At 45.7% G+C, this 14,367-nt stretch overlaps 2 protein-coding genes across 7 annotated transcripts; both read left to right on the plus strand.

Moving 5' to 3' along the window:
• The first annotated feature begins 176 nt into the window (after window positions 1–176).
• laptm4a (lysosomal protein transmembrane 4 alpha) lies at window positions 177–7,521 on the plus strand. Its single transcript, XM_076013497.1, has 7 exons — window positions 177–505; window positions 2,195–2,315; window positions 4,098–4,174; window positions 4,963–5,085; window positions 5,492–5,587; window positions 5,720–5,818; window positions 6,648–7,521. Exons 1-7 carry the CDS (start codon window positions 377–379, stop codon window positions 6,720–6,722), a joined length of 720 nt encoding a protein of 239 aa, XP_075869612.1. The 5' UTR covers window positions 177–376; the 3' UTR covers window positions 6,723–7,521.
• A 628-nt stretch (window positions 7,522–8,149) lies between these two features.
• Window positions 8,150–14,124, plus strand: matn3a (matrilin 3a). Of its 6 annotated transcripts, XM_076013551.1 has the most exons (7): window positions 8,150–8,614; window positions 9,377–9,877; window positions 11,030–11,605; window positions 12,626–12,751; window positions 13,085–13,182; window positions 13,408–13,478; window positions 13,568–14,124. In XM_076013551.1, the coding sequence occupies exons 1-6, from the start codon at window positions 8,437–8,439 to the stop codon at window positions 13,462–13,464; spliced, it is 1,536 nt and encodes a 511-aa protein (XP_075869666.1). In that variant the 5' UTR covers window positions 8,150–8,436; the 3' UTR covers window positions 13,465–13,478; window positions 13,568–14,124. The 6 variants fall into 6 exon arrangements, with proteins under 6 accessions (XP_075869666.1, XP_075869667.1, XP_075869669.1 ...); XM_076013552.1 differs by lacking the exon at window positions 12,626–12,751; XM_076013554.1 differs by lacking the exon at window positions 11,030–11,605.
• The last annotated feature ends 243 nt before the right edge of the window (window positions 14,125–14,367 follow it).

Below are 14,367 nucleotides of genomic sequence, written 5' to 3' on the forward strand. Positions count from 1 at the left end.
CACAAGACCAAATATTTTGTTGATTATAAGTTGTCATCATTTAGGTTCCTGATAAGACTGTTAAGTAGATACATGTGTAATGTGTAATTGCATTATATGATACACCTTGTTTCACCTCGGTGTATAGAAAAAAAAATACAAATTCGTTATTTTCATCGTCAATTTGAGCCTGACGTAAACCGGTTGACGATTGGCTCAGACCCCTGTCAGTCAAAGTGTAACCGAATCCCCGCCCTTCCGCCCCGTAAGGACGTTTGTTTTCATTCGCAGGCAGGGGAATTCGTGAGAGCGCCGCTGGTGGGCGTTCCTCTGTATTCGCTCGCACTCGCACCGCAACGGTTGAGGAGTCTTCCCCCGGAGCCAGCCAGGTCTCTCGATGTTTCTTCCTACCCTGGTGGAGGACATGCATCACTTCAAACCCACTCGAGACAGATTGTACACCACAAGGTGTTGCGGATGCTGCCACGTCAGGACGGGGACCATCATCCTGGGAACATGGTACATGGTGCGTAAAATGGTTGATGGACGTTAGCGGGGCTAGCGGTTAGCACTGTTTGTCAAATGCCTCTAAAGTTAGCTCCGCTCACAAGTTACGTAACTCGTGCCATCCCGACAGTGTTTCGACGACGGCGAAAATGTTTTCATCTACGGTTTGTGTGAGCTACATCCGCTGTATGTTACGTAATCGTATTCGGTTTCCGTCGTCTGCCGTGTAGCATGCCGAGTTGAGGCGCTAGCGTTAGCCTAATGTTTTGGTCGCACAACTCACAATTGTTTCCTCAACAACTGTTGTTTCGTTTGTTTGTTTTTTGTTTGTTTTTTTTGTTTTTTTTGCGACTTTACGTGACAGACGTGAGCAGATTACCGACATTCACGTTTTCTCGGAATTTCTAAAAATGTATTTCCCACGTCGTTTTTCACGTACTTTTTACGTGTAAGCTATTGGCTGGTGACTCCGCCGCTAATGTCAAGTTAGCGATCTTCTCTACAATCCTGACCACGAAAGAGCACACTTTCCCTCCCAGAAGAGACAGGACATGACATGACATGACCCTAAAAGTTAATGTTGACTTTCAGTCAACACATCGGCGATTGGCAGAGGCTAACTGCTAACGTCATGCTGACCCCGTTCCTAACCACCGCGGTCTTTAGGGTTTACAGCTAGCGCCCTCACGCCGATGTTCCTAATGCTCGTGGATTAAGAATAACTGGTGGGTGTAACTGATAATGATTGTCACGGAGAAGAAGACAATCGACAATGGACTAACTAAACTACTTGGGGGGGAGAGGGAGGGGTGATAGATACCAGGGAAGCTCAGGTGTCCAACAGCACCATAATAAAAACCAAGCACTCTTAGTCACCCTATAAAAAACACCATACAAATAGATGAATAGCAAATGATTAAATAAGCTAACATACACAGGGTGTCCTAAATAATTTGAGATCATGTTTGCAGGCCAATAATATTGGCAATTGTTGTCGAAACGACCTCAAAATTTTCACAGAATGCATCGAAAGAGATGAAGATTATATATTATATATAACGTTCACTCCCAAAGCGAAGTCTTGAAACACAGTCACTCAGCGGTGACACGGCACACCCTGTTGATGTGTGCCCTGTCACAGGCGGCGCACCTATTGACCTTTGTCGACACTCGTCCCTTAACAAACTCATTAGTGTTCAACACCTGAACCGTTCCGTTTCATTGAACTGCGAGACTTAATAGTTATCAAGTTAATAGCTTTTAAAATTTTATTTTTATTTTTTCAATTTTATTTTTTTGCGGACACCCTGTGCATCAACATATACGCATATTGCACATGGTTTACATGCATGTAAACCGTGTTCTCTTTCTCTCTTTCTTTTTTTTTGAAGTGATCTCTTGTTTCAACCTCCTCAGCCGGTTGCAACAATAGTTCAGAGAATTATTAACGAATGACCTGCACTGTAAGATTTAGATACAGTGATTGCACAGTGGAATTGTAAAGTGAATCACAGCCTAGGATGCACTTGTCACATGTTGATTCACTTTAGAATAAAACAACATAGCATCATTTCTATGACGCTATCTTGCTATTTACCATTTATTTTGGCTCCGGCTGAATTAAAAGCTCAAAATAAATGTTAGTTAGTTTTTCCGGAGGTGCAGCAGTGTCGTCAGCTGAACCCTCTCCCTTTGCTTGCCTCTCCAGGTGGTCAACCTGCTCATGGGCATCCTGCTCACCGTGGCCGTGACCCACCCGGAGAACGTGCCCACCATCGACCTGCAGTACGAGGTCATTGACCACTACTTTGCCTCGGACAGGATGTCGGGTACGTGCTCGGAGAGTCACTAACTATCTTGCAAAGCTGCAAAGTTTTGCGCAACTCGGGCAAAGCGCGACAAAAAAAAAACCCGGCGTAAAGCTGTTTTTTGTTGGGTTTTTTTCCCCCGAAGCCCACGGGCAGTGCAGGAGCAAACATGTGACTTATCCCGCTCAGGGAACAAAACTCCATGCTGACTACTAAACAAAGCTGCGCAGAAGGTCAACTGCACTCTGTCAGGCTTCACTACGCCCAAGAGTGTTTTCTATGGTGTGGTACCCTTATTTTTAATTAAAAAAAAACAAAAAAAAGTTGTATGTGTTCGCATGTGTGCAGAACTCTATTAGGACAAACTACATCGCGGTCGGATAGATAGATATCGTTCGGTCTATCTTGTGTGTGTGTGTGTGTGTGTGTGTGTGTGTGTGTGTGTGTGTGTGTGTGTGTGTGTGTGTGTGTGTGTGTGTGTGTGTGTGTGTGTGTGTGTGTGTGTGTGTACACATACACACCTGATAGATGCATAGAATGTGTGTATGTATATGCATATACACACACACATATCTATCTATATATCTATATATAGATAGATATGTGTGAAAGTATCACAATCACAAACAGTATCAAAATATAACATGTATAATAATACACAGCAGAGATTTTTCCATTTCTGGAGCGCAGTTGTTCAAACCATATCTATCTATATATGTATATATGTATATATAGATAGATATGTGTGTATATATATGCATAATATGATTATATCTAGCTATCTATCTGACCGCGATACTGTAAGACCCCAGACACATTCGGTGTAGGTACAGAAAACGGATAGATAGCTCAATAGATAGAATCATATTAATCATAGAACGAACAAACAAACTATAGATAGAAGTCTATCTATCGTTCGTTCATTAATTTTTCCGACCGCGACGTAGTTTGTCCTAGAGTTGCCGTAAGACCCCGGACACATCCCGAAGCCCCGGACAGATTGTGCACCTACACCGACTGCACGGCGTCATTCAGTCTCGCTGCTTCTGCGAGGGCCTCCTTTAGATTTTCCAAAAAGCAGTGACTCAGCCGGAGCGGAGGGGAAACCACTGCAGTGGGCTCGGCCCTCCCACGGCAGCCACGCGCAGGCATATGCCAGCGCACAGCGTGGGCACGCCAGCCGAGCGGGGACATCCCGGCTGTTTTTTTCCTTTCAAGCCCCTCTTTGTATTCACAGCCCAATAAGCGCCGCATCATAGATCTGCTACTTGTCATCTGAAGTACTTGAAAATTGAGCTCTTTTTTTTTTTTTTTTTCAACAGACCCCTGACTGTACCCAGTGCACGATGGCACTGCATCGTGCACTGGGTACTGGATGCGCTCCCGGAGCTAATGAATAATAAGTGCAAGTTGAGCAGCACAGCGAGTCGCTGGCACCGCGTCGCTGCGGTACCTTCCTCATTAGCATGCTTCCGTTCCTGCAGAGCTCAACAGCGGCTCGCAGCAGCGCAAGTGTTGAGCGGCGGCGGGCGGGCAGGCGGGGGGGGGGTGAAAAGAGGATATGAAAGGCGGACCTTTCAATCATCCCAGGCCACGTTTCACCGTGGGCCTCTGCCCGCAGGACGCAGCTGAGCCGCCGAGCGGTTGCGCTCCCAGGCCGGCTGTTTAAAACCGAATTAGACGCAGAGAGACGCGGTTTCATTTGCGCCTCTGTCAACTGCTGCTTTTACCGCCGCTCGCTCTGAGTGATGATGCCTGATGAAATGTAATAATTCCTTCCTCCGCCCCCCTACTGTCATGCAGAGAACGCCTGCGTTGGATTCGCCATCTCCCTGCTGATGCTCACCATCAGCGCGATGATGGTGTACGGCGCGATCACTGTAAGTATCTCCTCTCGCAGCATTGACTCGGCTTGAAAGCGCCCTCATGGTTTCTTATGCAAATACATAATCCCAGCGTCTTCAAACATTGCCAGCGTCTCCTTCAAGCCGTGTAAAAATAGCATCAGAGAGCCGAGAGGGAGAGCTGCAGTATTGAAACTTTTCATACACATCCCCTCCGTGACCTCGTTACCCGCATTAAAGCCGATTCCAGCGACGTGGAGGCGGAGTCCAGCTCGTTTTTTGTTTATTTATCTTCCTCACCGCTTGTCATCTTCACCTCACAGGGCTGCCCGATGGCATCAAGACTGACAGGTTTGGTAGCTTGTGACGTGCTAGCAGGAATGACTGCACAGTGAAAGCGTGACACATCTGTAGACTCCCAGAGGTCCCCTTTGCTTTAGCTGCAGTAGACGTCCTTTATTGCCTCTTAGTGACGTAGTGGTGGAGAGCCACTTCTTAAGAGTCCCCACGGTGCATGTTTAAAAGATAGTTGTAACATGATAATAACTGTATTACTAGGAAGCAACAAAAGGAATCATAGCATGTCGTGTATTTGAGATTGTTATCTGGCGTAGTAGTAGTGCAGGCAGGACAAGACAAATCTTTTTCCCTCTCCCCAAGCCAGTTTTACAATCGTTTGATGGCCTAGAATTGAATGCAGAAGCAACGACGCTGCTTTTTAGGACTTTGTAGACATTAATCGGACCTTCTGGCTACAAATGAAGCGTTCCTCGCAGCCGACTGGAAGTGGAATTGACTTTTCTCACGTGTTTGTTTCCCCTCAGCATCGTGACGGCTGGCTCATCCCATTCTTCTGCTACCAGCTGTTTGACTTTGCCCTGAGCTGCCTGGTGGCCATCAGTTCCCTCACCTACCTGCCGAGGATCAAGGACTACCTGGACCAGCTGGTCAGTGGCTTTGACTCCAACCAATCTAAGCCCGTCTGTCAAGCTGTGAACTCCTCCCAGCAACAATAAGAGCAGTAGCTGCGGTTCCGTTACCCCTAGAATTGGGCAAAACCTAAATATCGCGATAAAAAACCTAATATTGAAAACACCTAAATTTCACAACCGTTCTTGACAAGCAAACATGAACAAACAAACATTATTCTCGTAAATCTCGCGAAACGAGATTTTACGAGAATCGCGGCTCAGGCGCTTCGCGCCATTCAAAGGACACACACGCAAATCGCAAGTGTTCTGTGTCGAAAATTGAGAAATATGGCTTTTATTTTGCGAAAAACTACTGAAAACGCAGCTATTGTCGCAATGAGTTAAACTCTAATTTTTGATTGTGCAACTTTCTCTCCCTCAGCCTGACTTCCCATACAAGGACAACCTCCTGTCGATGGACTCCAGCTGCCTGCTGCTCTTTGTGCTCGTCTTCTTTGCCTTTTTCATCATCCTCAAGGTGACAGAAATTCTCGCTCAATTGTTTCCGCTTTATTTTGTCTCCACCGGCAAAGAAAAACGAATGTCACAGTTACGCCTAAGAAGTTGTTCTGCTATTTAAAATAAATGTGTTCTTTCTTCTTCCTCCCAGGCTTACTTGATCAACTGCGTGTGGAACTGCTACAAGTACATCAACAACAGCAACATGCCAGAGATTGCCGTATACCCGGCCTTCGAGACCCCACCCCAGGTGTGTGCCCAGTCTGGCGCTAATGTGTCATCCCTCCCTTTGCCCACTAGATGGCATGTCATCCACACAAGTGTATTAAAAAGTCAGAGGGAGGCAACTTTCCATGTGTTTTTTTGTTGTTGTTGTTGTGAAAAACAGTATTTTTCAGTTACTGCTAGGGTTAACAGAGTTGCACAATTTGAAGCTCATTCATCTTATCTGAATACATTATCATTAAAATCCCAAGGACCCTATTGAGTTTGAAATTTCATTCAATAAGCGTAACTGATAAAAAAAAAATGATGCACTTGTTTGGCGAAGAAGCACTGAACAGACAGTGATCAGCACAGTTTGTTTGACAAAGAGAGCCTGTGAACATTCGCCTTTTGAAACCAGCGAATTGTATTGAAGGAAAAAAAACCAACTTCTTTTTGCCACACTGTGTCCCGATGTTCTCGCACCAGGGACACCAAAGTCTTTGAAAAAGCGTCAGAGAGCCACGAGAGAGGCGTTACAGCGGCTTGTGACTTTGTAAATGTTGCCAAAATGACACGCAACCACTCACTGATGATTAATGTGGCGCGTGCAGCCATTTGCTCTGCAGATCTACCAAATGTTCCAGCAAAAAAAAAAAAATGTTTACATGGAGAGGCATGGCTGGGTTCCCTTTAAGGCCCAATGGGAAACACTCAGCAAACTGGAAATGCACAATATCCACCAGAGCGCTGAAGAAGGTGGTGGAACCGCATTAAAATGCCAAACGTCGTACAGAAGTCGCACAGTCTCGGTCTTATGACTTACAACCACATGATGGTGCTAACTTGTTTCTGTTTTTTTTCCCCCTCTCTAGTACATCCTGCCCACTTACGAAATGGCAATGAAGATGCCAGAGAAGGAGCCCCCTCCCCCTTACATGCCTGCCTAAGTCCCAGCGTTGGCGCCACAACACACACACCACCACCACCATATGCATTCCTTACCTTCTCCCCCCCCCCCTAAACCCCCCGCCTTTGTCTGACCTACTGTGTACGTGTTAGACCACTGAAAATGTCTTCGTTCAGTCCCGCCGTGTGTGTTTGTGTGGAGCATCCACAAGAGAGGAAGAGGAAAGACTGAAATCTAAATGAATGTGACATTTGAAGAGACAGACGCTGACCCCGCCTCCCCGACTCTGGCTTTTTTCTACTTCCTAGTAAAGGGACATGTGTGAAAATGCTTGAAAGGCTGTCATTGAACCCATCGCCATCCTCTTTATGGATAGGTACAAGTGAAGAAGAAAAAATTATGACAATCCACTTACTATAGCGCATTGTGTTGAATTGTGTTGATTTGTGTTGTTTTCTTTCTCCCGATTATGAACACTTAAGACTTAGCTCTGTCTCTAATGAAGTTAGTAGTATTGTTTGTCTGTTATTTATTTAGTTTTCGATGTGGTTCAGTTTACCCTTCTACCCCCTCCATCCATGTTCATTTATAATTCATTTATCTGCAGTCCTGATATGTTAGCAATGTCCTACTGGAGACACCAGAGGGCGCCAACGACCTCTCACTTTCTCTGCTTCCCTTCGTCTCCGACACGGTCGGAGTCAACGCTGCAGCCAGCCAGCCAGCCACTCTTTAGTGCACACCGTAGAAGTCGCATGAGTATCGACACTCCCGCATTACTTTACCGGTTTTATGATTTAATCCTGGTGGAATTCAATAAATGTTTCAGAACATTGAAATTGCGAACTCTTTGTTTTTGTGGATGTTACACTCGTATTAACCTTGAGACTAGTCATCAGCCTACACCGAGCTTAACATTTTTATTTATTTACTTCGAACATGTAAACAATGAAAAAAGAAAAACAGACAAGCAAACAACGAAAGAAACAGACAACAGAACAGTACAAGTTAAGTTAAATGCCAGCAGATATGCAGTTGGGCTATGATTAGACTTTTCTTCTTTTTTAATGTCCAAATAGTTGTTTTAACGCAGGTGTTTCTAATTATGTAATTAATGATTGACTCGCAATCCGGTGTGGATGCCCTCGTCATTTTGGCTAACTTTTCCGAGATTAATTGCATCGTTAAAGGGCACATTTGACGAGTGGCTGCTTCGTTAAAATACTGTCACGGCACTTGTTAATCGGGTTTGTGAAAACATCCTAAACCTTGAGCAAACTCGCTAAATGGACGCTGTTGATTCCGAATAAAACCGGAAATATTGCTTTTTGACCTTTCTTTAGTACGCTCCACACCAGTGCAAATCTGAGTCAAGGGCGAGGTATTTCGAAGTTTATAGCTGAACAAGTGGGAGCCTTTAGGTGACTTTTTTTTTTTTTTTTTTTTCTATTTCTATTTTTCTATCTCGGACTAATATTCCATGTTGGAAAAGTAATGCGTGTATTTAGGGAATTCCTGACGGACATGTGCAATATCTCGTCGGCGTGATAACCCAGGAATACCGTCCATATACCGTCCCCGCCTGGCCTGGCCCCGCATAGCGTCTGTACGGCGGCCCGCAAGGTCACGTCCCTCCTCTGGATTGGACGGCGGGTTTGACGCGTTGCACCGTGAGGCCCCTCATATGTGCAGCCAGGATCCAGGAGCCCTCTAATTCCAGACTGACGGGAGGAACCAACAGGACCACCGCAGACATGGTCAAGTGTTTGCTCCGGAGTCTGCTGCTGTACTGCTCCGCACTGCTGCTGCCCGCCACTCATGTGCGGGCCACCTACCACCTCGGTGCGGGAGATCCGCAGCTGATCGCCGCGCAGAGCTACGCGCAGACCAGAAACAATGGTCGACCGCCGATGAGAACCCTGAATCCCGCAAGTAAGTTTCACTACTAACAGGTGGCTTTACTTCCATGAAAGTCACTTGAGTGAGTAGCTTGAGGAAAGGAACAAAATAAATAAATATTTGTTATTGTTATTATTATTATTATTCACTTTGCTTTTCCAAAAATAAATATGTTGTTGTGTAAAATGAACCGTTTTTAATTTCTCATCTATGTAAATATTGGAAATAACAAAAGAAGAATAGAAGAATAGAATATTCTATATGATTTTATACCTTATGGAAACAAAAGCAGTTTTTATCTAATCAGGGTCACGTCCAAGCAGCAAGTCCACAGAGTACAATATTCTCTCGATATGTTGAAAAGAAAAACCATTCTACCCATTGTAATTTAAAAAGAGATTTAACCACAAAGTGGCATTAGATCTGTGTTTGCATCCCACATTTTGAACCTGCAAAATTCTCCCAGTTTAAGATTCAAGTGTTGTTGTTGTTGTTGTGTTGGTGAAAATAGTTTAATCATCAAAAAATCCAAAGTTTGAACTCGATCTCCAGCACAAAATGCATGACCCTTGTGTCTGGCTGTTTCACAAGCCTTATGGAGGATAATCCCCAGCTTGTTGCAAACAATCCAGGCGGCCGAAACTCACGCTCACGCTTCCACTAATAATTCATCCGGCGCTCAACGTTGTTCTTTACGGTACATTACCTGTGTTGACCTCTGCTCCACTCCTGTTCGCCTGCTTTTTCCCTCCTACTAATGTTCTCTATCACTCTTCCTTCCTGGCGACGCCGTAGTTCACAGAGGTGACTACACCTATAGAGGAGGGTATCACTACCACTACCAGCCACCACGGATCCCCCCACCGGTCGTGTACCGACCCGTCCCTCTGTCTCCTCCGGTGACTTACCACAGGCCCCCGGCCCCCGTGCCTCCCTATCACCACACATTCAAAGGGCCCCACATGCAGCACATATACAAAGGTTTGTCTCCACCGGTGTCCTACCACCCCCATTACAACCACAAAGGCCCGTTCCATTACAAGTGGAAGGACGTGTGCGTGAGAAAGCCGGCCCCTACCGTAGCGACCACACCCGTGGCTCTGGTCCCTACCGTTCCGCCTCCACCCCCGCCGGAGCCGACGTTGCGGCCGACCCTGCCGGCAGCGACCACCGTGGTGCTTCTCAACACGACCGCCCTGCCACTGGTGGTGACCACTGAGGCGCCAGTGGAGACCACCGCGGCTGTGACGCTACCGGTCAGTACCCAAAGCGGCCTCTTCACCACCGTCAGTGCAGGTAGAATATTACCAGTCAGGTTTGCTTTCCCCACCCACCCAATGCTGCTCAGTTTTTGTTTTTTTAATTGTCCTCCTCCCCCAAGTCTGGTCTGTTTGTTTGTGTGGTAGAAAATATGCAATTTTTACCCTAAAACAAAGTTATTATTCCTTTGATGCCATTAAACGGTTATTCCTTTCTAAGGTCATAACCGTTTGTGAAGCTCGATATCAGTCTGACGTTAATTCAGCTGCATTAGAATGTAAAGGCACCCTAGAAATTTCTGGACTAGCAAACTTAGTTCACGTTGTTAATCCATGTGCCAGGCACTTTATTTAAAGTTCTCGTAGCTTCCCATGAGACTGATTTTCTGTTACGTCCATGAACTCCTAGATTTTTATTTTCTACCGTCACTTTTCATAGAGCGGGTATGAAAACAGAGAATGGTTTAAATTAGCCGCTTGTCTAAAAAAGGGGCCCTCAAACTTCCCTCATAGCTCGTCCACAGTCGTGGCGGCGTCCTTAGCCAAGGTCCCTCTGCCCTCTGACCTTTCCTTTTGGCTGCTGCCTTGTTTTTTTGTCTCCTGCCAAACATGGAAGATTTGGACAAAGCATCAGTTCTAGCAGGAAACACCGGGCTACTACTAAACTTATAAATATAAAATGACACAAAAACGCAAAAATAAGCCTCAATTGGGTTTTTGTCTTTATTTCTGTCTTGAAGACACACAGTAGTTATTTTAAATTGTGCATTTGAAGGTTAAATTAGTGCCATGAGATAAAGGTACCCATTGTATTTCTCTATATGTGGCAAATTGGCTTCCAAATATTGTCTCCCTTTTGTGTTGGTCATTTTTATTTTTTTTTAATGTCCGCTGGGGTTCAGGATCCTCTTCATTCAAGGAAATGAGGTAAAGGATGGACCCTGTGAAATTCCTCTCATCGACTCTTCAAAGGCTTAAATGGCTTGAATGTAAATTCAGGCCTCCTGCACCTTTCCACCTTTTCATTTCTGGCAGCGATGCACAACAGTTCGCCCTTTGTCCGGACTGGATTGCGCATTGTGCTTTAACCAGCACGCCTGGTTAAACGAGCTCTTCCTTCCTCTGAGTGGCGGAGCGAATGTCAACCGTTAACCCGTCTTGACCGTGCCGCGGTTTGGTTGATCACCAGAGACAGACTCTCAGTGCAGGAGCCGACCCCTGGACCTGGTCTTCATCATCGACAGCTCTCGCAGCGTGCGCCCCGGCGAGTTCGAGAAGGTCAAAATATTCCTGGCCGACATGGTCGACACGCTGGAGGTGGGCACCGACGCCACCCGGGTCGCCGTGGTCAACTACGCCAGCACGGTCAAGATCGAGTTCCTGCTCAAGGACCACTTCAGCATGCTCGACATGAAGAAGGCCATCTCTCGCATCGAGCCCCTGGCCGCCGGCACCATGACCGGCCTCGCCATCAAGACGGCGGTGAACGAGGCCTTCACCGAGGAATCGGGGGCGCGGCCTCGCTCCAAGAACATCGCCAAGGTGGCCATCATCGTGACGGACGGCAGGCCCCAAGACCAGGTGGAGGAGGTGTCGGCCGCGGCCCGGGCCTCGGGCATCGAGATCTACGCGGTGGGGGTGGACCGCGCCGACATGCGCTCCCTGCAGCTGATGGCCAGCGTCCCCCTGGAGGAGCACGTCTTCTACGTGGAGACCTACGGGGTGATCGAGAAGCTCACGTCCAAGTTCAGAGAGACGCTTTGTGGTAGGACAAAGAGACGGAGATCTCCTCCGCCCGACGTTAACTCCCCACGGTTCTAGTCCCTCAGTGAGGGGCACCTACAGTCTACAAGGGGGGTTTGGTTGCAGAGTCAGAGTAAAAAATATAAACTGACACTATGAGAGTGCAAAAGCAGATGCTCTCCAACCCCCACATGGGCTGCAGATGTAGGCACTAGAACCTGCTTCCAGTGGCTTAGTTCTACTAATGGAAAGTCTTGGGGTCAGGTAGCCCTAAACTTTCATTCTTGCCAAGAACAGATACAGTGTGTTGTGATAATTCTGAAGCAAAGCATCATGGCAGTGATTGCTTTGGACGTGTTTGGCTTCTTTGAATTTGACTTTATTTTGAAAGTACACAAAAGCCTCATTTTTCCAAACAGTCGGTTTAGCTGAGCGCATTCACGCAAGACTGATAGAAATTAACTTGCATTTGGATGCAGTCTTATTAAAACCACAACTGACATTCAAAATTATACCTTTAGCCACTTATACAAATTAATTTCTCTAATTCCAAAAATGCACCGCCAGTAATTACTGAATCCTTTCAATCGTGAAATCTGGAAGAATGGGAGCTTTATGGAAAATGGTTTGGAAACATGAGGTTTTTAATTATACGTGACTCGATGCTTGTGTGGTAACTGTCATCACTGTTATACTTTGGGGTTCTGTGATTGTCACCAGTGTCGTCCAACGCACAAGTGGACCTCAGGTTAGTAGAGACCTCGCTGAAGGGGTAATAAGAGTCGGAGGGATTTTGCCCAAAAGCGACATAGTGTTGAGTTTAAACGAGGAAAACCGTCATGAAAGTCACCCAATCGAATCGCAAACAAAGTCGAAAAAGCATCCCCGGCCGTAAAGATGGTTTGCGTAACTACATGCAATCGGAAACGGCGAAAGCCTTGCCTAACACCAGCTGCCTGCTTGAAGCCAATACCACGTTGCAAGTGTATCCATGCTGCCCCCATCCTTGACGGCGCCCTCCCTTAATCCCGGCTTATTCCAGGTGTGGACCCCTGCGCCATGGGACACGACTGCGAGCACATATGCGTCAACAGCAATGCCTCCTATCACTGCAAGTGCCGGAGCGGTTATGTCTTGAACGCGGACGAGAAAACGTGTTCCCCGAAACGTAAGAACAACCCGTACGGATTCCCCTGCAGCTAAGGTTTGAACGTTGTCCTCGGCTTCCGAGCGAACCCTTGACAACACAACCAAGCGGCACAAAATACCCAACCCTGAAATTTACCACTGGCTTTGTGTTGGCGGATATCCGCTGGCATTGTTTGATTGCGTCACTGTTAAAGGAGCAAATGAAACATCTCGTAATTTGTAGAGACTTTTTTTTTTTTTTTTTTTTTATGTATTGCATTTTTATGTTCTAAAGAGCAGCTGGTGGGATTAGTCGTGCTCCCTCATATCTGAAAGGATCTGCTGCACTCATTTGGATTCTCTCCTTGTGAAGAGGTGAAGGCGGAGGTGGTGGTGGACCCCTGCAAGTGTGAAGCCAGACTGGTCTTCCAGAAGCAGACTCAGGCCACCCTGCAGCAGCTGACAGCCAAGCATATCCTTCCTGTTGTTTCAGATGGAAGACGTTTCGCCGTAAACCTTCCCCGCAGCACGTTTCGCAGGGCCGCAACTCTTCGGCTCTCTGCCCTCTTGGGTTTTTTTTTCCCTCTCTCTCTTTCCGTAAACTGTGCCCTTTGCACGCGTTTGAGAAAGAGAAATGTTTTTCACCACATCCCAGTCCGTCTGGAGGAAAGTTTCCTTGACTGATCCTCCCCCCCACTCGCCGACGTGTCCGGGAGAATCGAGCGTCTGGAGAACATGGTCGGCCGGGCTTAAGGGCGGCACACGGTGGTGGGTGTTGACAATTTTTTATTTTTTTTTAATTTTAAATAAAGTCCTTCACCTGCCGCTGAATCAGACTGTTTATTTCTTCTTTCAGGGCCGCCGGTGTGGACGTGTGCATCCTGTCTTCCGTCATTGGATGACAACCACTGACATCCAGGCAGATTTTCAGACTTGCAGAGGATCCGGATCAACAGATGACTTCAACAATGCAACGTTTTACAGCGACTGTGAAAAACTACAACAGTATTGTCCTCAACACACCAACACTGTGATGTGTATCCACTAAAAAAAAAAAGTAGTTTTCATCGGTGTCTTTTAAGTGTGATTTGTTTGTACAAAGCTACAAACTGTATATAGTTTGAAATGAACATATTGGTTTTTGAATTTTCTTAGTATGAAATGTTACTAGGCTCTAAAGCATCAAAATAATATTGCCAGCAACATTAGATGCTTTAGGTATTTTCTTATGTCTTATAATTTGTAGTTTGACTTTATGAAGGTTTAATTGAATTGTTATGAGTAGTAATAATATGATGTTTATAGTAAATAAAGCTAAGCCTCTTGATATGTGGGTATAATATGTAACGTACAGTGAAATGACGTAATCAAATGCGCAGATTTCACAATAAAATACAGACATTGAAATAGAAATACACATTTTTGTCGTTTTTTCTTCTTTTTTCAATTTTTTCTTCATGAATTGTGTTACAAACTTCAATATCATTAATGACACTATCCTTTATCATGGTCAATATAAAAAATATGTACAACAATATGTTATCTGTAATTTGGACCACTTTTATAAATAAATAATGCAGCGTATTTCCCCTTGTTTCTGCAGCACTTAGCAGTTTGTACTTAATGTTACTTAAACAAGTGAAATTAAAATCTTTG

This window comes from Nelusetta ayraudi, unplaced genomic scaffold (assembly GCF_046127955.1).
Source record: "Nelusetta ayraudi isolate G7.1 ecotype Tasmania unplaced genomic scaffold, CSIRO-AGI_Nayr_v1 ptg000151l, whole genome shotgun sequence".
Taxonomy (NCBI): domain Eukaryota; kingdom Metazoa; phylum Chordata; class Actinopteri; order Tetraodontiformes; family Monacanthidae; genus Nelusetta; species Nelusetta ayraudi.

Bases quoted from the DNA above. Each gene is read 5' to 3' on its own strand.
- laptm4a (XM_076013497.1), top strand. From the start codon at position 377: ATGTTTCTTCCTACCCTGGTGGAGGACATGCATCACTTCAAACCCACT. The intron at 2,316-4,097 runs GTACGTGCTCGG...ACTGTCATGCAG, and splicing joins TGCCTCGGACAGGATGTCGG to AGAACGCCTGCGTTGGATTC. The intron at 4,175-4,962 runs GTAAGTATCTCC...GTTTCCCCTCAG, and splicing joins TGGTGTACGGCGCGATCACT to CATCGTGACGGCTGGCTCAT.
- matn3a (XM_076013551.1), top strand. From the start codon at position 8,437: ATGGTCAAGTGTTTGCTCCGGAGTCTGCTGCTGTACTGCTCCGCACTG. The intron at 8,615-9,376 runs GTAAGTTTCACT...GCGACGCCGTAG, and splicing joins GAGAACCCTGAATCCCGCAA to TTCACAGAGGTGACTACACC. The intron at 13,183-13,407 runs CATATCCTTCCT...TCCTCCCCCCCA, and splicing joins TGCAGCAGCTGACAGCCAAG to CTCGCCGACGTGTCCGGGAG.